We start from the raw sequence: 23,957 nt of genomic DNA, 5'->3' as shown, positions 1-23,957 counted from the left end.
TGCTGGATCATAGAGTAAGTCTACTTTCAGTTTTTTAAGGATCTCCATACTGATTTCCATAATGGCTACACCAAACCACATTCCCACCAGCAGTGTAAGAGGGTTCCCTTTTCTCCACACCCTCTCCAGCATTTATTGTTTGTGGACTTTTGAATGATGGCCATTCTGACCAGTGTGAGGTGATGCCTCACTGTAGTTTTGATTTGCATTTCCCTGATAATTAGTACTATTGAGCATTTTTTTCATGTGCTTGTTGGCCATTTGTATATCTTCGTTGGAGAAATATTTGTTTAGGTCTTCTGCCATTTTGGATTGGATTTTTTGTTGTTGTTGTTGTTACTTGGTTGTATGGCCTGTTTGTTATGTTCTGGAAATGAAGCTCTTGTCAGTCGCATCATTTGCAAATATTTTCTCCCAGTCCGTAGGTTTCTTTACGTTTTATTTATGGTTTCCTTTGCTGTGAAAAAGCTTATAAGTTTAATTAGGCCCCACTTGTTTATTTTTACTTTTTTTCTGTTGCCTGGGTAGACTGTCCTAGGAGAACATTGCTACAATTTATGTCAGAGAATATTTTACCTCTGTTTCCTTCTAGGAGGTTTATGGTGTCTTGTCTTATGTTTAAGTCTTTAAGCCATTTTGAGTTTATTAAGCCATTTATGGAGTGAGAGAGTGTTCTAACTTCGTTGATTTACATGCAATTGTCCAGTTTTCCCAGCCACTTATTGAAGAGACTGTCTTTTCTTCATTGTATGTTCTTACCTCCTTTGTCATTGATTATTTGACCCTAAGTGTGTGTGTTTATTTCTGGGCTCTCTATTCTTTTCCATTGATCCTTATGTCTATTTTTGTGCCAAACCTTAGTCTTTCTATTGATGGAGTTTTTTTCTCAGTTGTTTTCTTGCCCTTTTCCACTTTCCCTCTGCCTCCCCTTTCTGGCCTCTTTAAAAGAAGCAAAAGCTCATTCTTTCTGAGGGTTTCATCCTTGGGAAGTCCCTCTCTGCTAAACAGAGAAGAGAAGCTGGCACCCTAAAAGAAGGCCAACGTCGTCTCCACAGAGACAACATCTGGAAGAAGGAGCGGTTTATTGTTTTTTTAATGGTCAGCATCAGTTGAGTGTGTGCTCTGCTCCAAGCACTGGACCCTTTACAAATATTATATCTTTTATTAGTCACTACACAACCCCCTTATGACAGGACATTTATTATTCTCATTTTATGGGTGAGAAGTCAAGTCTCAGGGAAGGTAAGAAACTTGCTCCAGGTCACAGAAATAATGAAAAGCAGTGCCAGGAAGTAAACCTGCATTTCTTTGGCTCCAAACCCTAGGTTCTTCCTTCTCTCCCCCACCACCCACGAAAACAGGGAAGCTGAAGACACAGAATTCTGGTTTGCAGGAGATTTATTCCCAAACAGGTTTCATTCACAGAAGCTCACCCCTACACACATGTTCTGCACAGACTGCAGATTTAATTATCTTCTTCTTAATGATCTATTTTATCTACCAGGGTCCAGCAGGGCAGGATGTAATTGATCTTGGTGGGATGCCAGTATCCTTTGTTTCTTCACACAGATTTGTCTTCAGGGGAACATAGGCCAACACATGCAAACCATTTAGTTCCCTTCCATTCTCTCCTTCCTGCTTGATCACTGGTGTCAGTTTAGCTGCTGGTCTCCTGTTTCCTGCTCGCCATCCACATTACAGCTGGCAAACATTTGCCATTGGTGCCTACAACTGAAATGGTGACTTGTTTGGCTGACTTCTCCTTTCCTGTGATAGGTGTCCACCTGTGCTGGGACCCAGAGTGATTCACAGCAGGTCTCAGAACCTCCCATACCTGCTCAGTGGCCCTAGAAGACAACATTCACTCTCCCCCTTTCTTAACCAGTGTGGCCTGTGGCCAGCGATGTTCCCCATCGGGGGTCTTAAGTAACCAGGGAGGGCATTTCCTGTCCATCACCTGGGGCATCTCAGAATGGGCCCAGCTCATTCCAGAGCAGACGAGACAGCCATCTCTGATGCCCTCATTCTCTGATGCCCAGTTGGCTCAGGGAAAATGGAATCTTCTAGCCGTGGGCCAGACTGCTCACAGGCCTTCTATGTCATGGCTCCCTGAGTGTCCTTCCCAGCACGAGTCTCTGAGCCTCCTGGGTGAAGAGCAAGCTGATAGGTAATTGCAGGATGGGTGCAGCCTCCAGATACCCTGGACACTCAGGCGCTTGGACACTTCTCAGGAGCGAAGCACAGCAGGGAGTTAGCCACTGTGCTTTGTGTGTGATCAGAACAGGGGGTCACTGAGCACCTACCAATCACACTGGCCTCTGTGCTGGAAAATAAATGAATGAAACAATGCCTGCCTTCAAAGAGCTTGAACCGCGGTGACAAGGACCGGGAGAGAGTGGTCATGGTGCAGTGATAAAGTAATTCTGATTAGCCACATGAGGGTTCAAGAAAGGCTTCCTGGAGGAGGTGGCATATAGTCTATTTGGCTATCAGTTGGATGTGGGAATGGAAATGAAGGAAGAGTCAAGGACTGGGGTCAGGGTAGGCTTCAGGAGCCTTTGGGCCCCTCAAGTGAAAGGGCCATTTAATTCTTGAATATACAGGAAAAGAGATAGATATTCAGAGACAGCAGCAGAGAGATGGGTAAAACAGGTAAGTGAAGGAAATCATCCAGGGAGAGGAGGTAGTATAAGAAGAGATCCAAGGAGGGGAGGATCTAGCTCAGTGGTAGAGCACATGTTTATCATGCACCAAGTCCTGGGTTCAATCCCCAGTACTTCCAAATAAAGAAATAAATATCAAATTACCTCCCCCAACCCCCCAAAAAAACAAGAGATCCAAGACAGGTCAAGGACAGTGCCCCAAGTTTCCAGAACACCATCATTCAAGAAAGAAAAGTACCATATGGATATTGCTTATATGTGGAATCTTAAAAAAAAAAAAAAGACAAACTTATTTACAAAACAGAAACAGACTCACAGGCATAGACAACAAACTTATGGTTACCAGGGAGGGAAAGGGGTGGGAAGGGATAAATTAGGAGTTTGAGATTTGCAGATACTAACTAATATATATAAAATAGAACAAATACATACTGTATAGTACAGGGAACTATATTCAATATCTTGTAGTAACCTATGGTGAGAAAGAATATGAAAAAGAATATATGTATGTTCATGTATGACTGAAGCATTATGCTGTACACCGGAAATTGACACAACATTGTAAACTGACTATACTTCAATAAAAAAATATATATTTACCAAAAAAAAGAGGGAGAGAGAGAGAATCAACTGGCACCAGCAAAGGACAATATTATGAGCCTGGTCTCTGGGACTGGGCTGCCTGGCTTGGGATCCCCCTTCACAACTTACTAGCTGTGTGACACTGGGCTAGTGACTAAACCTCTCTGTGCTTCCATTCATCTGTTAAATGGGGTGATGATGACGTGCACTTCACTGGGTTGTTGTAGGGTTAAAGGAATTAATGCATGTTAAGTACTTAACACAGAGTCTATGTAAGTAGACGCTTTAAGAGCATTTTATATAATTATTATTTCACTGATGTCCCAAAAGGGCAGACGCAGCCTGCGACAGATCAGCCTCTCAGTGTCCACTGGCACTGCCCAATTGAGATTCCTGGTGAGGAGAGGTGAAGGAGAGCCCCAGTGGGAGGCAGGTTACAGCTGAGGTGGGAAGGGACCAGTCATGGTGAGTGGCACCGATGCCACCATCTCCTGGGAGGCAGGGACAGTGTCTACCTCATTCACTGCATACCCCAGTGCCCAGCGTGGTGCCCACTGGAGTGTGAGCTCCTGGAGGGAGGGCGCTCAGCAAAGATCTGCTCAATGAGTATGGATTTGCTGAAGGTCCTACAACTTAGCTGGAGTGGAGGGGCTGCAGGGACAGGGAGAGTGAGTAGGCCACTCCAGTGGTGGCAGCCACTCGGGCAGGGTTTTCTTGGGGCATCTCCTGACTCTCTCTCTCAAACTTCTGCCTGGGACACCGAGCTGTCTTCATGAATGAGCTGCAGGGATGGGACCCTCCCAGGCCTTCTCCCACACACTCCTTTCATTTCCAGACTCTAATTCATGAGGACACAGTCCTATTCTGTGTGCTGTAGAAAACTTAGAATTTTAGACATGTAAACAGCTGGCAAGCGCCTGCACCACATTCTCTGTGACCTCTCAGAACACTAACATTCTGCTTCTAAAGGAAATGTGATTCTGCTGCTCAGATCTTCACGTAGCCTTTGCTAAGGCATCTTTCTGCTCAGTAGATCAGGGCAGTTGTCAGCGCTAGAAGCTGTAATTGACTCCCTCTTTTGTCTAATGTTCAGGAGAAAATGGAAAGTGGTAAAGCACGGTCGTTTAAAAGCGGTTATGTCACCTTGGGAAATCTAGCTTAGCCACTCTGAACCTCAGCTTCCTCTTCTGTAAAAGGGGAACCAGCGTGTAGGGCAGAGAGGATTAAAAGGGGATAAGCAGTTTCCCTCTCCCAAGCACTTGCCCAATACACGGAAGCTGTTGTTCCTATAAATGTCATTATTAAAATCATGCAAAGAGGAGAGCAAATTGATTCATCAGTGGCCCTGCTATAGGATCAGGATAGTCTGGAGCTAACAACTCACTTATACCAAGACGTGTTATGTAAACTGCTAGCCATGGGTTTTAATCCCATCATTAAAATGGGATGAAATAACAAAGACCCTATTCCAGGACTATCAATAAATAGTCTTACAAAAGGGGAGAATATGCATGAAATGAGGCTTACTTTTGATTACCATCTAAAAATTGGTTTCAGAATGAATGATCCATTCAGTTGCTTGTGGTACGAGGGTAACACAGCCTGCACAGCTGTTGCAATTCTCTGCAGTCCATTTAAGTAGAAATGGCATTTGCGTTGCTAAGGCAAAATATTTTCCCCCCGGTTGGTTTTTAAATAGTAAATAGCCCTACAAAAGAATGAAATCTTGTCATTTGTGGAGAATGTGAATGGACCTCAAGAGCATTATACTAAATAAGAGAAATGTCAGACAGAGAAAGAGAACTAGCTACCCTGTGATCTCACTTATATGTGGAATTTAAAGCAAAACAAAATAAAACAAAAAACCAAGCTCATAGATACAGAGAACAGATTGGTGGTTGTCAGGGGCAAGGGGCGGGGGGTGGAAGAAATGAGTGAAGGGGGTCAAAATGTATAAACTGACAGTTATAAGATAATTAAGTCATGAGGATATAATATGCAGCATGGTGACTATAGTTAATAATACTGTTGTGCATATTTAAAAGTTGCTAAGAGAGTAGATCTGAAAAGCCCTCATTATAAGAAAAAAAATTTTTTGTAACTATGTGTGGCAATGGATGTTAACTGGACTTATTGTGATAATCATTTCACAATATATACAAATATCAAATCAGTATGTTGTATATCTGAAACTAATATAATGTTATATGTCAACTATACGTCAATTTTTTTAAAGTAATGTAGTGTCACAAAGAGTAGAACAGCAAAACATATTCAAAACTTTTAATAACTTTATTCTTTATACAAAAAGACAGTTTAAATTATGTCATGTGAATTGAGGACTTGTCAAGAGCTTCTAGAGTTCACATCTTAGGAACATTCACATGTAACTTATGATACTAGCTGTTGGTTAAATGGAACCAAAATAAAGGAAAACTGATTTCAAAAAACAGTAAATAATTCTAGTGAATTTAGAACGTAATTTCTGAGTATTTAGAGAATTTTAAGTTGAAGAATTTGAGAATAAACATACCTTTTGCATACTACAGGGAAGACATTCTGCAAACAATGAAAAGATGGCCAGAGTAACATGTCTCTATTCTCAAAAAGCTGACAATTTAGAGGAGGTGGATGTATATACAGTTGACTTTATTGCAAGGCCAAGCATGCTACCTTACTTTTCTTATACTTGCTGCAACCTCTCTTGCCCCCATGCCTAGCATAGTTCCTGGCAAATTCACAGGCATGCAGTGACTGTTTGTGGAAAGAATAAGCACTGTTATAGAGATATAAATAAAATGCTTTGGGAGGGCAGCTGGGACCAAGGAGTGGTAAAAAGATTGGCCTTCCAAAGATGGCAGCATATGAATAGGTAAAGTTGGCCTTATACATACCCAACCATAGTATCAACCATACTACTACTTAATTACTTGTTTATGTTATTGTCCCCACAAGGCTCCAAGCTCACCAAGGGCAGGTGCCATATTTGTCTTGTTTACTAGCATCCTACATGGTGCACAGTACATAGCCCATAAGTGTTTGTGGGAAGAAAGAGGGTCATCTGATAAGAAGGGTCAAGGATTTTTTTTCCAGCTGCAAGTTAACAGCAACTCAACTCAAACCTGCTTAAACAAACTAAAAGAATTTTTTCATATATTATATGGAAACTTCATAGGGCTTCAAGTACAGCTGGATCTAGGAATCTGACCAATGTCCTCAGGAATCTTTCTTTTATGTTGGCTTCATTCTCAGACAGACGCTCCTGTTACTGTGGCAAAGACAGCCATCAATAGCTCCAGGCTCATATCTTTGGAGTTTATCATTCCAATGAAGATTGTGTCTCTTTTCCAGATAGTTTCAGCAGAAGACCAAAGGAGAGCTCTTTGAACAAATCACTGAGGCCAGACCTAAAGGCAGGGGAGGGGCAGCTTCATGTAATCTGTATAGATTAAGATGGGGAAAAGATGATTCAACTAAGCAACTAAGAGATGTTGGACAGGCATAGGAAAACAAATAAACACAAAATCCCCTGTGTGCTCATGATACAAGGAGACAGACTGAACAATACCATAGAGACAGGAAGGTAGAGAATAGGACATGATGCAAAATGTAGTAGGACTGGGATGTCAGACAGATGAGCAGTGGGCAACAGTGACAATTAATGCTAGGAATGTAAATCTAGATCACATGGTACCAGGCTTGAAGGCCAAAAAAGAGGTTTAGAGTTTGTTCTGTAGACAATTGTGATGCAGTTTGAGGGGACATGGTGGGGGTATAGTCCAAGATGTGTTTAGGGCTTCTGCAGAAGCCACCCTTAGGTGCTTCCCTTTTTCCATCTGTGTCTCTCCTGAACAAAGAGTCGTGGATGAACCATGCCAGGAAGGACCAGGAGTTCAAGAGACTCTTCGGGACTCATTTCACATCAAGGAGGATGCCCAGGCATGGGTAACTTGCTGGCCACTGTATCCTCAGTCCTGAGACTCCAGCATGAATAAGTCCTGGCCTCTGCTTTAAGGAGTTCACAGTTGGGGGAAGTTGGGAGGACTGGTTTAGAACAAGGTGTATTAATACACCTGTACATACATATATATATACATATGTACTTATGTATATGGAATTAGGCAATTTAAATAGGAAAGAAAAAGGATATTTTATTCCTAATAGGGAGTCATGGAAGCCTTCAGAAAGGGGGAAATAGGTGAGTTACACTTTCAGGACAGTTCCTTCTCAAAGCAACTACAAATTCTTCCTGGTCCAGCCTTGAACTACTTCCTTCCTCGTAGTTAGGCAACGGGACTTAAAGAGTCCTCTCTTCTGGATTTCTGTACTCTGCTTCCTGGAATTCAGCTTCTCCACAACTCAGATAGCAATGTTAATCGTAGTTGTCGTGGCAGCAGGTGGTCGCAGTAGCAAACGTCTATGGAGCCTTACCTACACGCTGAGCATCATGTTGGGATCTTTAGATACAGTCTCCACTTTCACCCTGAGAATAATTGTATGGGGTATTAGTCCCCTTTTACTGGAAAGGGACATGAGACTCAGGGAGGGTGGGTGGCTTGCCTCGGGGACCTGCGCAAGGAAACAGTGGAACTGGGAGTCGAACGCAAGTTCATTCAGCTCCGGCGCCCACGCTCCCCACCTGCACTGTGCTGCCTCCCGCCGGCTCCTCCTCCCATGTTCCAGGTGGGTCACAGCGCCACTCTCAGGTAGTGTGACCGAGGCAGTGACTTATAGTATTGGACAGGTCCTACAGAAGTGATGCTTTTCTGACCCGAGGCTCAGGGGTGCAGGAAGGGATGCTGAACCTCTGGGATCGCTCTCAACTTCAGTGTGTATGAGAACGTCAGGGAGATAGCTAAAGGTGCAGATTCCTGGGCTCCACTCCTAGAAAGTCTGGTTTCTAGGTCGAGGTGAGGCCTTGGACTCTGCATTTGAGCAAACACCCTACCACCAGTCCAGAGATTCTGGTGCTGGGGCCCACACTGTGAGGAGTACTGCCTAGGCAGGGTGTGTGTGTGTGTGTGTGCGCGTGTGTGTGTGTGTCTATGTGTCTGTGTGTTGCCCGCATGTGCATGCCACACGCTCTAGTTCAAGGGCTGTTCTAGTAAGCCCCACGGAGGGCATGTATAGATGTGCATGCACACGACCCAGTTTAGAAGAGCTCTGTCTACATAGGTTTTCATTGTCTTCTTTACATTTCACCGTCTGAGCCTGGACTTTGCACTTAGGGTGACCAGATTCCCATTAAAAGGATCATCTTTCTCCAAAAACTGCTCAGTGTATTCAAAAAAACTTTTTGGCAGAAAGTCATTCGTCCCCTTTCTCTGGACCTGGGAACGGCAGTGGGAAGTGTTCAGGCCTTTTCCCAAATATAATCTCTGACTGTTCGAAGGCTGAGAATCTTCTCTGCCCACGGCCTCCTGGGACCCTGAGTGGCCTGCCTGTCAGTCGGGGGCACGGAGCATCCCCACACTGGAGATGTGGGAAAGATGGTCTCTGCCCTCAAGGACTTAAGGTCTTGGTGGTGAGACAGAACAAACCCATGTGAAAGAGTCAGGGAAACAAACACAACCAAAATAAGCCAGATGCAAATCCATGCAGCTGTGAGAATCCAAGTGCAGGCATAAGGTCCAGCAATCGGTGAAAGGGAAGCAGGAGGAAGTCGCATGTGAGGTGCCAGGTGGGCCCTCAGAAAGGCCTTCCTGGGGGAGGTCACTTCCATGCAGTCCCAGACTCTCATCAGGCACTTACGGTGGGCTTGGCGACTGTGAGCATGGTATCCCCGATGTCTGCCTTTTGGGGAGCACAGTGCTGACTGCTCAGGGAGTCTGGGGCCAAGGAGATGCAGAGGCAGCGCATAACACACAGCACGTGCACAGGCCTCCTCAAGGCAGTGATGCTTTTGTCAGATTCCTGAAGGCAGCCCTGCCCCTGACTTTAGGGGAGTCAGGATGAAGTACAAAAGAAGCCTTGCCTGTGGCCTGCCCACTTCCTCTTTCCATCCTGGCTCATATGCCTGTGTTGCATGGACACCTCAGGCTTCATGTGTAAACTCCGTCCACACACCACCACCCCAGAGGTCCTAGGCCAGCCTTCGGATCTAGAGTTATGATCTACTCTCAGGAGGACCAATGCAGATAATAGCCCCTTGCTGGCCTGGAAGTGGGCTTGGGGCTGTTTGGACAGGGGACTGGGGGTCCTGAGTCTACAGGGGTGAATGATCTGGAAGTGGGGGCACAGCAGATATGTTCCCTCCACCCAACAGGTTTCTCACTCTGTAGAGGGGGCAGAGCTGGATGAGGGCCAACATGGGCCTTTCAAAGCCTGGGGCCCAGGCAGGGATCCTGACTGCAGGTCTAAGCACAGTTCTGCCTAAGGGATGAGTTGGCATTAGTTAAACTAAAGGTAGGTTGAGGAAAGCCTTCCCATGTAAAGAAAGAACAACCAGTACAAGATCCACAAGAAGGGAAAAGCCTAGTTCACCTCCCTGAAACAGGGGTGTGGCGAGGGCCGAGTGAGGTTGGAGAACAGACAGGGGCCTCGAGGGCTGGGGTGAGGATTCGGCTCTACAAAGGACGCAGGCAAGACGTGGTGGACCAGGGAAAGGTGGTTTTGAATGGAGCAAGATCATTCCTCCCAAATTGAGCCTGTGTGATGCCGGTAAGGTATTTGACACGAGATGAGAGAGCAGGCTGTTCACTTCAGCTAGGCCTAAGAGTACTGAGAAAGGCTGGAGGAGGAAGGAAAAAAAACACTGGGGGAGCGATTGTGGAGGGGCTGTAGGCATGTAGGAAGGGGTCAGGGTCATCAGGGTAAGCACAGAGCTTCTGGGAGGAACCCTTAAAGAACTGGGCTGGGGGCCAGATTCTCTCTCCATGCTGTGCTGACCATTGAAGTAAGGCAAAATAATAAATGTAATGATAAGTAATAAGTTTGAAAGTAAGGCAAAATAATCTGCCACATTTAACACCTTTCTACTCTAGAGTGATTCCCTACTCTTGAATCATAGTACTGTACACGTGTGCAATTTGTATGTTTTTCCTGTGTGATTTCAGTGTCCTGAAATCCTTTTTGGATTGGCAATACATCCCATTGTCTGCTTAGTAAATATGACCAAGTTTGTGTCATCACTTTTTGTGTCATTTATTTTTTATAATTAGTGGTGACACTCTCATGACTTAATGCCTGTAGAATTATGAATACATTAGACCACAATAAGAATTGTCCCTGAAGTCTGTTAGCAGATGTTGGAGGGTAAGTGTCTGTGTGTGTGTGTGTGTGTGTGTGTGTGTGTGTGTGTGTGTGTGTGTGTGTGTGTGTGTGAGATAACAGTGCTTACATAATCTCAGTAACCAAGCCCTGGGGACACACACTCGGAGATGGAACAGTTGGTTTAAATTAGGTTTCCATGTGAAATATGGTATCACTATTTTTTTTCCTAGCATTGTGGGAAAGTATATGGAAAATGATTTGACTGATAGGGAATAAATCTGGTTGTGTGATCAGGTTTGAGGCACAAACCACGTGACGGTCTGTGCCTTCTCTGTGAAGCAGGTCTCTCCAGGGGAAGATAAATTAACCCTTTCAGGCCACTGTGCTAATAAGTCATTGTGTGGTACCAGAATAGCCTGAAAGAACAGTGACTCTGCAGAGACACTGATTTGCTGTCAATTTCAATAAGAAGGGAGCTAAAGTCATAGAAAGAATATAGCCAGAGGCCTCAAGAACTAATGCATTGAGTGTCTTTTTTTTTAATAGGTATATCTTTATCGTTTAATTTTTTAAATTTATTTTTGGGGGAGGGGAGGGAATTCAGTTTATGTATTTACTTATATATTTATTTTTAATAAAGGTCCTGGGGATTGAACCCAGGACCTCATGCATGCTAAGCATGCACTGTACCACTGAGTTATCCCCACACTGGGTGTCTTTCAGGAATGATTTTAACGTTTCAGGATTTCATTTTTATTTGTGAGGAGATGGGTTTGAATGTCTAGCTCAAAGAGTCAATGATGTTATGATTCTAAGTGTTTTCTGATGATCTTATAGTAGGATAGGGCTTATCAAAAGCTAATCACACCAAAGGAGGAATTGGCTGGAAGTAACCATGACCCCACTGGCAAAATAATTCCTTGCTCTAGAGAGCCAGAGTTCCACAAAGGTGACTTTTCACTGGGTAACCAGGTGAAGGGACAGGCATGGAGACAGTGGATCAGAGCTTGCTCATAGCTGCAGGAGAAGGGGTGGCTCAGGGAATCCCAGAGGGTTCCTGTGTGCTCAAGGCGGTGCCTGGAGATCAGGTGAATGGTTATCTTTCTCCCAAGAGGCTCTGAATTCCTTGTAGGATGATGTGGACCACAGCTCATCATCCTAGGGGTCTGATTCCAGATCTGTTCTCCTGATGTTTCACCAGAGCCCAGCAACGCCCAGGGCAGGTGGAGAGCAGAGGTACCTGCTCGGAGCCCACTGGGCTGAGACCAGCCTCAGGGATGGCAGGTGGCTCATCACATTTCACTGCAGCCAGTTTCAGAAGGGAAGAGACAGATTATTACGCAGGGCTCCTGGCTGGTACCAGAGTACAACCCTGTTTCAGACTGAAATTCCCCATTGCTATTTCCCTCTTTGTTTCTGTGTAGGGAGAGGAAAGAGGTGTTTAGCATCCTTCTCTTCTGTTTTTTTTTTTTTTTCGTTTCTTTAATCATTTCTTGGTACTCTTCTCGGTACCTTCTCCTTTGATTCCAGCTCTGTTTTCAAACATGCAGCTCTTACTGAGTGCTCTGAAGGACCTACCAGTGCCAAGTTTAAAAAATTAGCTACCCTTCACTAGATGAAAGAGCACCAGCCTGGGAGTCCTAGTTTTGACACTGAATTGAATTGTGACCTCCGAAAGTCACTTCTCCCATGAGCCTTAGATTCCTGGTCGGGAAGAATGGGGTTGGACTGCCCTTTGTGGTTGCTGCCAACACGAAATGCCGTTCATTCCTCTCATTTTATTTGGGGTTGGGAGAGAGTCAAGGAAGCGGTTGCTTTAGACCTTGAACTCTTTTCTCCCTGCGGTTGTTGTCATGGGTCACCATGAACTCTCCGTTCAGGCTTCACTCTCACTCAGGTCAGGGAAGTGAGTTGCTCTCCAGGTTTCATCACTGTTGCTGAACCACGTACAACTAATGGACCGTGATGGGGTCAAGATCAAGGTTTTGATCTGTTAACAACCAAGCTTATCAGCCCAGACATTAACCAGGATGGGAAAGTAACTTAAGTGAACACTAGTGTCCAAGCACCAAAGTATAGGTAGCAGCAGAATAATCCTAGAGATTAAGAGGATTCTGAGGCAGCGTTCATAAAGGGGAGACTTCAGTAGAAGATCCCTATTAAATATTATATTCCAGGCTATGTAGTAGAAAAGACAAGTCACATTAGACTAAATTTAAGCCTCGATCCAGGAGAACAGTAGATTTCATGTATACACATTAGGCGGTAGTGAGTGGTTAATGGTGTCACCTCTGTGGCTCAGCCCTCAGTTTTAATTCAGGTTTTGCCACCTATTGGTTGGGGACCTTGAGCAAGTCTCTTAGGCCCACTGTCCTTCTGTTTTCTCATCTATAAAATGAGGATAATTATAGTCCCTGACTATTAGGATTGTTGTGAGAGAAAAGTGAGTTGATGTATATAAAGTGCTTAGAACAGTTATATAATAAGTGTTGTATTGGTTCTCATCATTTAGTCATTTGAGGAACATAATAGATAATGTATTTATGAAAGATAGTTCAAAAAAATTTTTTACATTTTTTCACTTAATATACGTTTTACTACTTGACGAATGGACTGTCATTCAAGGGCTAAGTGCATTGATTACATTTAATCTTGCTCCATCAGTCAGATATACTTAAATCAATATTAATCTTGGGCTTTATTTTCTTATGGTCTCATGGAATTTTATCGATGAGAAAGGATTTTGTGGGTTATATTGCAGCCTCATTTTAAAGATGGAGATGAAGAACACAGAGAGGGTTAATCCCATCACAAAGCGGTGATGAAGCTAGAGCTTCACGTCAGTCTCTTGGCCAGGTCCTTCCTTTCCTAATAAACTGATTTTTTTAAAAAAGACATTTTTCTTATGAAAAAATATGTATCAAGCTTCCAGGGCATGGTTTCAGTGGACGCCTCTCTCCATCTCCAGGTGAGCTCCTGGGTGACGTGGCTGATCCTCACGGCGGGCTCCATGGAGGAGAAGCGGGAAGTCTTCTCGTACTTGGTGCATGTGGCCAAGTGCTGCTGGAACATGGGCAACTACAACGCCGTCATGGAGTTCTTGGCTGGCCTCAGGTATGGGCAGTGGGGAGTAGGCTGATCTGGGGGTTTCTTCTTACCAGCCGAAGGGCGCTGATGTAATTGCCTGGGTAACCCTGTTTACCCAAACCAGGCAATGGGTAGTGATTATTTGGGGGAGATATATTCTCCTGTGCTAGTGCCACAATCCTGCCCCTCAAAGATGCTGCAGAATTCAGCCCCTGTGCACAGTCATGATCCTAATTGGCTGTGTCTGCTTTGATCCCATACTCTTGGCCTAGCTGAGTATCTGATTGCATAACTCCATCAACCCCATCACGGACTTTCTTCCCCTGCCTGCCCTGTAAGCCCCACTGTTATCTGCCTATTCCCAGCTCTGCCTTACGAATTACTCCAGCACTACAAACTCCCAGCCGCTGACTGCCCTTAATAATAACAGTGGCTAACATTGATAATAATCATTTAATAATGTTAGCTCTCAGTAAATCAACTGCACTTCAGTTTAAAAAAAAAAGATAATCCATAAAACAACAACAATGAAAAAGATAGCTCTCGTTTTTACCGAACACTTACTACGTGTCAAGTATCAGACTAAGTATACTCCGTGGCATTAAATCTTTTCATTCTCAGAACAATTTTTTGAGGTAGATACTGTTATTATTCCCACACCATGCAAAAGAAGAAACTTCTAACTAAGGTCAGAAGAAGTTAAGCCACTCACCCAAGGTCACCTGGCATGGCTGGATGCGAACGCAGGCAGCCTTGACTTAAGAGCCCTTGCCCTTAACCTCTATGATATCCTGCTCTTACACTTTCTCCATCAAGCTAATAATAAGATCACCATTCCATCAGTAAAGCCTCCTGCATTATTCCCTTTCAGCCTAAGGTACCTTGTGTAAAGCAACGGCCCCTCTCTCTTGGGGGTGGCAGTGTGGAGTGAGGAAGAAGAGTGTGGGTGGTCAAATTACAATAACAGGGAACCAAATCCTGGCTCCCCCATGGAGTAGCTGTGTAATCTGGGCCAGTGACCTGACCTCACTGAGCCTCAGTTTCTTCATCTGTAAATGGGGACAATAATGAAAAGCACCTACCCCTTTACAGAGGACTTAGTGAGATAATGTCAGGTGTTGAGCATGTGTGTCCTGTCTGGAGTTAGGCTCCAGAGAACCCATCATTGCTGCTGTTGTCTGAGCTTCACCTTCCCAGTGAGGATTTTCACTATAAATAGATCTTGCTTAAAAATATTTTGAGGTTTTTCCCTTTGATTCTCCAGGCCCCACATAGGGATTCAGGGTTGGAAGCTGAGAGGAAAATTCTGAGTTGGAAAGTTTTTTTGTCCTTTTGAACTTTCTTAACTAAGAATAAACTCAAATGATCCTGTCACTGGCATTTAATATGGTCATACAAATGCACTGGGCATAGCTCAAAAGGAGAAACAGAAAAACTATGGGGAGAATAGAAGGCTATATCCAGATGACTTGGTTCTTTTTGTAATAAATCTTCTACAAAGAACTTGTGCTATTTTTCTCTTAAAAAAATCACATTGGGATAAAACAGTTCTGTTTTAATGATGCTTATCCTTTTGGGTTTGGCTGGCAAACTGTTGTTAGCTGTTGTCTGGGGACCTCATTTCCTCTCTTCTGGATGTCACTGTCCCCACAGCATGGCAGCCGGCTCCCTCCGAGGTGGGCAGTCCAAAAGAGCAAGGCAGAAACTGCAGTGCCGTTTCTGCCCTGGCCTCAGAGGTCACACACCGTCACCTCTGACACACTGCACTGGTCACATAGGACCAGCACTGGTCCATGGTGGTTGGGGACTGCACTGCAGCAGGAGGCCATCCTGGAGGGCTGCCACATACCATGTGTTAGAGATTCTCTTGATACAAGGATGGCCTCAGGAATGACCTGCGGAAGCCTTGAGTGAATGTGTCTTTTAGACCCAACTTAGTTTGAATTCGAAATCCAAAAGGTCCATAAAGCCAAGTAATTCTTTCTTAGGTGAGCAATAACCTCAAACCAGCTAAACCTCAACATTGATTCCTGTGCCTCGCAGACCCACTGCCCCTAGTTTCATGCTCCTATATTTGGCTTAAAATTGAACTGCTCTTTACAAATAGATGGGTAAAAGTACCAGATGTATTTGCTCTTTGGCTGGAACAATATACAATATTCACAACATATCCAGGAGGTAAGTTGCTAGATGACCTTATGTTGGAATGATGGTGGAGGCAGAGCTCGTGTGTGTACTTTCAGGTTTGAAAATATTTCGATTACAAGTAATTGAACTACACCAATATAACTGAAGTTTTTCATTTTTTAAACAATTAGATGGGAAGAGGGTACAACCTTATTAAGTGACTTGGATTTTCTATAGACTGTCTGTTTCGTTTCCTCAAAATAAATTCTCAGCTATTTCTAGGAAACAATTAGTACAAAGAATTATATATAACAATATTTACTCAATTTTAGTATCAACATAAAATAACCCAAAAGTCAACTATATCTCAATTTTTAAATAATAACCCAAATGAACACCAAGAGAAAAATGAAGGAAATAACATGATGCCCATACAATGGAATATTATTTAGCAACCAAAAATGGTATATATATGAAAAATGTTTAATATGATTGGAAAACAACACATAATATGTCAAACTACCTGGGAACAAAACTGTCTGTACTTAATAACCTTAGCAATATTTAACCAAAATTTATAAAATATTTAGACTAGACAGACACAAATGGAGTAAATACTGGAAGGAAATATACCTAATGTTGTCTGTGTATGGAAGAACTATGGGTGGATTTTCGATATTTGGGGTATTTTCCAGATCGTCTACAATGAGCATCTAGTACTTTTATGATCATAAAAAGAAATAAAAGTTTTTTAAAAGTGCCAGTTTGCAGTCTAACAAAGGATCGTTGATCTTTGCTGAGGTTTGTCTTTGCCCCCCAGCGTTCCATGACTGCGCCATTACTCACGGAGAGAAGGGTGAATAAATAATGAGAACTGTGTCTCACTCATGGTACTCCGTTTATTTAAACCTCCAATCCATGCCCCCAAAAGGATTCTCACCACCTTATAAGGAACCCGTTGTAGGACAGGCTGGACTTAGTTGGGTGAAATCAGGAGACAATTTTATTTTTCTGACCTCACTGTCTTTCAAACCTGCCCAATTGGCTCTCCCTTCCCAGACTCTGGATCACACCTCGGGGGATCCTGTATCTTTCCTGATCTCTCATGTGGTTAATAAGCAGTCTCATTCCCCTATGCCCAGGAGCGCGAAGGAATCTCAGAATCGTTCAGATGTGCCAAAAAACCAGGTTGCCTGCAAGTACCTGCAGTGTGACACCATTTGTATAAAGTTTAAAGACACACAAACAGTTCTACAAACTGCTTATCTACCTGTGTCGGGAAGGTATCAGTTGTGAGGAAAGAACTCTGAAGTTGCAGTTGGTCCCCTGTGGTGAGGGACGAGGACATGGAGGGATCTGCTGGGGCCTCAACCATATTAATTAATGTTTTATTTTTCAAACTGAGAGGTTGATGCATGGATGTTTGTCATGTTGTACTTCTTTGTCTTTTGCATATCTTAGATATTACATAATAATTTTTAAAATCCAGTCTGATAGAAAGGAAAATTTCAACTTCTCATTTAAAGCTTCACCCTTGCCCCACACTTCCCAGCCCCACTAGTCTCCAAAAGCCACCATAGGGTGGGAAGATATGTTTACCTTTTCTCTTCCTTTTCCTCCAGCTCAGGGTCCCAGCAGAAAAAGTGAGCAGAAGAGGAGAAGAGGGGAGGAGTAAAGTCTTCCTTGACTGGGGCAGCTGTGATCTGGCCTTGATGCCCCCACAGAGAGCTGTGTGGGGGTGCTTTCAGGGTTTCTTCCTAGTTACCTGCTCTAGCTTCCCCCACTTCCTGTCCCATAGGGACCTCCCACTGCACCATCACCTGGTAGGGGCAGTGCACCCTCTGGCCTGACCGACCACTCAGTCCTTGCCCCCTGGCCTCTGGTTCTGGAGGTCCCTCCCTCACAGACTCCACTAGGGTCACCTCATTTGGCAGGCAGGCCTTTCAAGACAGCTCGGGTCCAAATGCCTTTCAGTATCTGTTCCTGATGCAGAAACACTCAGCATTTTGTCCTCCCAGACTCTGCAAATGCAGGACACGCCCACTGGAACCTTCTCCCTCATGTTGCCATCCCGTGGCTCCAGGCAGCATTTCCTCTTTAGGCTTCCTAGTCACACAGCAGCAAGTGTGCATGATCAGCAAACTGCCAGGACCCGGGTCAGCCTCTCCATAGAGTTCCCTTGAAGCCCTTGTACTTGGGGTGATTTCCTCCTTCTCACATATGGCGCCCTGACAGCCCTGGCCAAAGAAGCATTCCCTACCTGGCTGCTCAGGTCCAGTTCCTCTGCTGATGGAGGTTGAGAGACCTCTGAGGGCAGGGCAGTTTGGGTCTCCTGGTGACCACCCACTGCCTCTTTTTAGAAGGTGGGGTTCAATGTCACCTGTTGTTCTCAGCGGCAGTTTCAAAATAGGAAAAGTCTCATTTAACATCCTCTTCAAGGGGAGGGTATAGCTCAGTGGTATATTGCCTGCTTAGCTTGCATGAGGTCCTGGGTTCAATTCCCAGTACCTCCACTTAAAAAATAAATAAATACATAAACCTAATTACCTCCTCCCAAAAAATAATTTAAAAAATTTTTAATTTAAGTAAAATAGAACGACATCATCATCTAAAAAAACAAATTCTGTTCTGCAAATAATACTTTAAGATAATGTCCCTCAAGATGGGCTAATGACTTAATGTCAAAGCTGGATTCAGTAGAAGCAGTTTGACAAAAGAAGCCAAAATAGACTTCATATGTATCACTGCAGGACTGGCCTCATCCAATAACATTTCAGAGATCAGGAGGAGTGGATGGAACACGTTTCCTGTGAGCCAGCCTCCGTAAATATTTGCAGAAACCATATTACCCACGACTTTTCCCTTTTGGGAAACCAGAGAAACTCAAACTGAAGTTCAGCGCCCACCCTCCGAAATTAACTCCTCCCACACATGTTTTTGTATGTATCTGTCCTATTTAATTTTGTGCTTCAATTTATTAAAGTAATAGTCACATCATGTGGGGAAATAGGTGGAGATGTGAGTATTAAAACATAAAGGAAACATAAACAGAAAGAATGAATTTGTATGACATTTAGGCTCTTTACTGTAAGTTACATTATTTCTCCTTTGGCCTAAAAAATATGTCACTGACTTGCAATAGGTCAAGAAAAGTTTTAAAAATGTGGCAGTTTATGGACCAGTCTGACCTGGAGACCATGAGGAGCCTGAAGGACGCTATGGCCCAGCACGAATCCTCCTGCGAGTACAGGAAGGTGGTAACGCGAGCGCTGCACATCCCTGGCTGTAAGGTGGTCCCGTTCTGTGGCGTGTTTCTTAAGGAGCTCTGCGAGGTGCTTGACGGAGCCTCTGGCCTCATGAAGCTTTGCCCGAGGTACAATTCCCAAGAAGAAACTCTAGAGGTGAGGCCTTTCAAAATCCTCGTGGTCTAGAGAGTCTTTGTTGCCACTTGGCTCATCACTCACTGAAGCCAGAGAAGAGCTCTCTGAGCCCAGCGTTATCATCTCTCACTGCTGTGTTGGATAACAGTTGAGTCCTTGGAAGTTCCAGAGAAAAGTAGGCCAGCTAGCACTGTCTGGGGCTTCATGTTGTTGAGTTAGCGTTAATGGGACCATGTGTAAGTACAAGGACAGATGGGGGTTGTTTTCTGATTTTTTTTAAAGGCTGATGGGATTGACTTCTCTCTTCTTGGGTGGGAATGTCTGGGTGCAGAGGATACGAGAGTAGTAACTTTTTTGAATCAGTGGAAGAAAGACTTGGGGGAGGTCAGAGCCCCCATTCCTTTCCTCCTTTGTGGGAGGATGCTGGGGAAGCTGGTGCCCCCTCTAAGGACAATCAGTGCCTCTTTTCTCCCTGGCTGATTTGCATCTCGTTCCTGATCCCCAGAGTGGAGAGGACCATGGGAGCTCAGACTCAGGGCGTTGGGCACTGAGAAATGGAAGACGATACAGAAACCTCTGTATGGTGTTTAGAAATGAAAGGAAGTGCTCGCTTCGGCAGCACATATACTAAAATTGGAACAATACAGAGAAGATTAGCATGGCCCCTGCATAAGGATGACACGCAAATTCGTGAAGCATTCCATATTTTTAAATGTTAAAAAAAAAAAGCAAGAAAGAAATGAAAGGAAAGGGAAGGTATAGATCAATGACAGAGCGTGAACTTAGGATGCACAAGATCCTGGGTTCAATCCCCAGTACCTCTGTTTAGAAGATAAATAAATAAATAAATAAATAAACCTAATTACCCCCCCCACACACACACACAAAAGAAAAAAGCAACTAAAAGGGAAGAACTTTATGGAGAATTTTGAAGAATCTCATACCTGGAAGTCCCACACCCAAATCTAGACTCATTCTCCCCATGGTGACAGCACCCACTGTTTACTTTACACACACACAGGCTCACACTCACACACGCTCCTTCTCAGTGGCAGTAAGAAAACTCCTTTAAAACTGCAGCCTCTTCCAGGTCACCTGGGAACCAAAGCATTGCCTGGAATCCGGAAGACTTAAGAGCCCCTGACAGGTGCCGGCAGCACTACCGGTTTACAGCTCCCTGGCTTCTAAGGGGGATTAAAGGTGCAAGAAATGGAGGCGAAAGCTTATAGAAAGCCCCCCAAGCTGCACCCACACTGGCTCCCTCACCTCTCAGGAGGAGGAAACACATCTCATGGCCTCACTGCCCCTCTCACCTCTGATGGGAGAAACTTCCTGATCACAAATACAGACAATAAGAGCTTACAAACCACCAGGAAGCCCATGTGTTACAATAGGATATATGGAAAATAAAGCAAAACGTTACCCTTTCTCAACCATTTCCTTTGGCCCCAGGCATTTTATCTGGTTCCATAGGATAATAGACTTTGTCGTGGTTTTTCTCAATTCTCACTACGAGGATAAAATAACCCTGCCCTTCCTCCATAAAGTAGCTAATCTTCTCCCTAGGGAACCTTGAAATAATATTGCTTTCTGTGTTGTAAATTCGAAGTGGAGTGTTGATTCCTAGAGGGACTAAAGTTGTCTTAGTGGAAACAAGAGTGAGTTGGATATTTCATGTGGTGAAAGGGAAAAATGTTTTTCCTGGAGGTTCTGTTTTTCCCCCCTCAATAAAATAGGCCCAAATGCCATTATTTATGACTGTTATGATTTCGTTCCCTTAGCCAAGTAGATTCTTCAGATGTAGTGTGTGAAGTTGCAAAAACAAATTCTGAGTATGTTTTTCTGTAGTTTGTAGCCGATTACAGTGGACAAGATAATTTCTTACAACGAGTGGGACAAAATGGCTTAAAGAATTTGGAGAAGGAGTCCACGGTCAACAGCATCTTCCAGATCATCAGGAGCTGCAGTCGAAGCCTGGAGACGGAGGAGGAGGACAGCCCCAGTGAGGGGACCGGCTCTAGGAAAAATTCCCTGAAGGATAAAGCCCGATGGCAGTAAGTTTTTCATTTTAAAAGTTAGGTTGCTTATTTCTTCTTTTTCCTACTCCAGTTTGGTTTCAGGTCGACATTTCATAAAAACCCACCACCTTTATCCGTAAGCTGGGCTTCTTTATCTTTAAATTTTTCCAATTCTGAATTAGGATTTACCTTTCTAATCTGGATGCTTTGTTCTAAAATTTAACTTCTTTCTATCTGTGATCCCTTCTTAAAAACTAGAGCTGTCCTGCCATTTCTAAAAATGTAACAAATTAAATTTCAGAATTAGAACCATGATCCTTTATTTATTTCATAGCTGCTATAAGAATGATTTTTATTCATCGTGGGTGGGGCAGAGGGGTGAGTGTTAACATATTTTTAAATCAAATATACTGAGTTAGTAGGGCTGGAGTCGGTCATACCCAGAAATCAGTATTGTGGCAGCTCCCCTGACCTCTGGATGATTCTAAGGCAGGTGGTTTCGGGATCTCACTTTCAGGTGGCCTCTGCAGCTTTGTGACTGCTCAGTTGTTCCAATTGCTGTGTATTGTCAGGCATTGCAGTCTGGCCAGACATGCGTACTTGACCCACAACCAAATGAGAAGTCCAGAAATCAGTGGTCTTGGGGCAGGCATTGCATCTCTTCAAGGCCATTTACTCATGGTGAAGCCCCACTCAAATGGCAGAGCCTGGCCCAGCTAGAGGAATCCTTGAGCACCATCCAAAACTATTACATCTATTGACTTTGACATCTTGGCCACGAAAGGCTTTATTTGTGTTCAGTACTCATGAATCATACCTTGAAGTTGTCCTCGAGTCCTTGTACATGCATATGTGCGTTTGTGAGACATTGCTGTTTGTTTTGCAAAGCCTTTCCCAGTTATCTGTGTGTGTGGGAGCTTTCATTGGGAAGGGGGACAGTGTTTTTGGAAAACAATTTCTTTGGAATTGTAGCGCTAGATCTTTAGAATCAGTTGTAAACACAGAAATGAATGCCTGTGTCTGAATCTCTAACGCTATTATGTTTCAAGGAGGTAAGTCTGTATCCAGATTTCTCCAAAGTCTTTGGACTTTCTTCCAAACCTCACTTCATAGCTCATTCCCCCATAGAGGACCCAAGTGCTCAAAGATTAATCATCACTGCCCTTACCACAGTGTCTCATCCCTAAAGCTCAAATGTCTCACAACTAAGTTGCAACCATTTGTTCTTTTTAAGTGTATCTCAAGTCAAAGATTATTTGAAAGTTTTCTCACAATTGTTGCTGACATTAGTGCCACTCTATATATAAAGAGAAAGGACCATCTACAAATATGCACAAAGACGCATCTTATACCCATCTAAGTCCTGAATCTGTATCTAACTCTATCTACCCATCTCTATATATAGATATCATGTATATGTCTACATCCTCCCACAAAGGATTTTGTAGATGCTTATAAGAATAAATATGAATAATTGAAGATATTAAAGAAAAAGGAAAACAGGATCGGAAAAAATAAAACATACAGAAATATATACTATATGATGTTTACAGTGACTAAATTTTGTTCTGAGATAGTGGCCAAGGGAAAGAGGGAATCAGGATTCACAGTATTTGTGAGAAAAATCAAATATATTTGGGAGAAGCATGCCTTTTCCTCATACTGATATCTGGCTAAAATTCCTTCCTTAAATCCTTAAATAATGGATACATCACCCCTGAATAGATAAAATCATGAATTTCATATGACTCTTTTTTATAACAGCTTTCACTTGGGGCCCTGGGTGTGGGTGTGGGTGTATAGGTGTGTATGTAAATTACAGGTGTCAGCTTTTCTAAAATACTTTTAGGAATGCTACCTTGGTTGAGTCTCAGAGACCAAGCCTCTGAGCTTTCCATTTACCATTCTTTCCTTTTGTCTGGGATTCTGTCCAGTGATCAGTTTCTTACCTCATCTCATCACCTCCCATGAAATCTTTATATCCAATTTTCTGCTTATTCCCTTGTCCTCTCCATAATGATTTTTTATCATCTACATCCTAAGAACATTGCTCTTCCACTTCCCATTTTTCAGACTCTGCTTGTAAGCACTCTTAGAAGGGGTAAAAAAAAATACAAAAATGCAAGTATTTCTTTTACAAAACCTGCGAAGTCATATTGAAATTTATGTACCTCAGTACCAGTAAGTGTTCTTACCCCAAGTGACTGCTACTTTGAAAAGAACCACTGAACCACATAGGATAGGTGTGGGGGTGTTTAATAGAATTCACTGAAACTAGATCAGCACTGTTTCCAGGACCATCTGCCAGGACTTCGGAATCCATTCCTGATCCAGAGTCCCACGTTAAAATATCCAGCACAAGGCTGTATGTGGAAAAGAGATTTCCAGATCCCAAAACCCCTGGGAAGTGTGGTTTGTTGTTCATTTGGTTGAAACAAGGACTCTACAAACAATAACCTCCAATCTCCATTCCTGTGGCAGCCACCAACCCTGTGAAAATTACAAGGAAAGAAGGGACAATCTCATGGTCTTGTGGTTCATCCAGCCTGTAGACTACTCATAATTTTTCTCAAACTTCTCAGCTACTCCTGCCCAAAAACCCATTTGAAGCCCTCACAGAAGTCCCAGAAAAGTGATCATAAAAGGTTTAAGACTTCAGCAGGAAAGGAACAGGATTGAGAGACTCAAAATGTCAGTAGGATGTTCAGACCAACTCATCCAACTCATCATCATCCTGTGCAAATGAGGAAGTGGTACCCAGAGAGGTGAAGTCACTCTCCTAAGTGATGCCTGGCAGAGCTGGGGTGTGAGCCTGACCATGTGTTCAACTGCAGAACAGGATCTTTTCTTCTTCAGTGTTTAAGGCATTTCTTGTCACTGTAGAGGAG

The 23,957-nt window shown here is 43.6% G+C and overlaps 1 protein-coding gene and 1 non-coding gene across 2 annotated transcripts in view; both read left to right on the top strand.

The window, feature by feature from the left end:
• Positions 1 to 23,957, top strand: part of PLCE1 (phospholipase C epsilon 1) — a 212,689-nt gene that overhangs the window by 110,931 nt on the left and 77,801 nt on the right. Inside the window, 3 exon segments of the mRNA XM_014565458.2 lie at positions 13,426 to 13,571; positions 18,814 to 19,072; positions 20,900 to 21,105. Of these exon segments, the coding sequence (XP_014420944.2) occupies positions 13,426 to 13,571; positions 18,814 to 19,072; positions 20,900 to 21,105 (611 nt within the window).
• On the top strand, positions 19,655 to 19,761 carry LOC116667396. Its single transcript, XR_004324280.1, has one exon. It is a non-coding gene; the product is annotated as a U6 spliceosomal RNA (small nuclear RNA).

The sequence above is a fragment of the Camelus ferus genome, chromosome 11 (assembly GCF_009834535.1).
Source record: "Camelus ferus isolate YT-003-E chromosome 11, BCGSAC_Cfer_1.0, whole genome shotgun sequence".
Taxonomy (NCBI): Eukaryota; Metazoa; Chordata; class Mammalia; order Artiodactyla; family Camelidae; genus Camelus; species Camelus ferus.
Note: the sequence above shows the minus strand (reverse complement) of the source record. Positions and strands in the feature narration are given on the sequence as shown.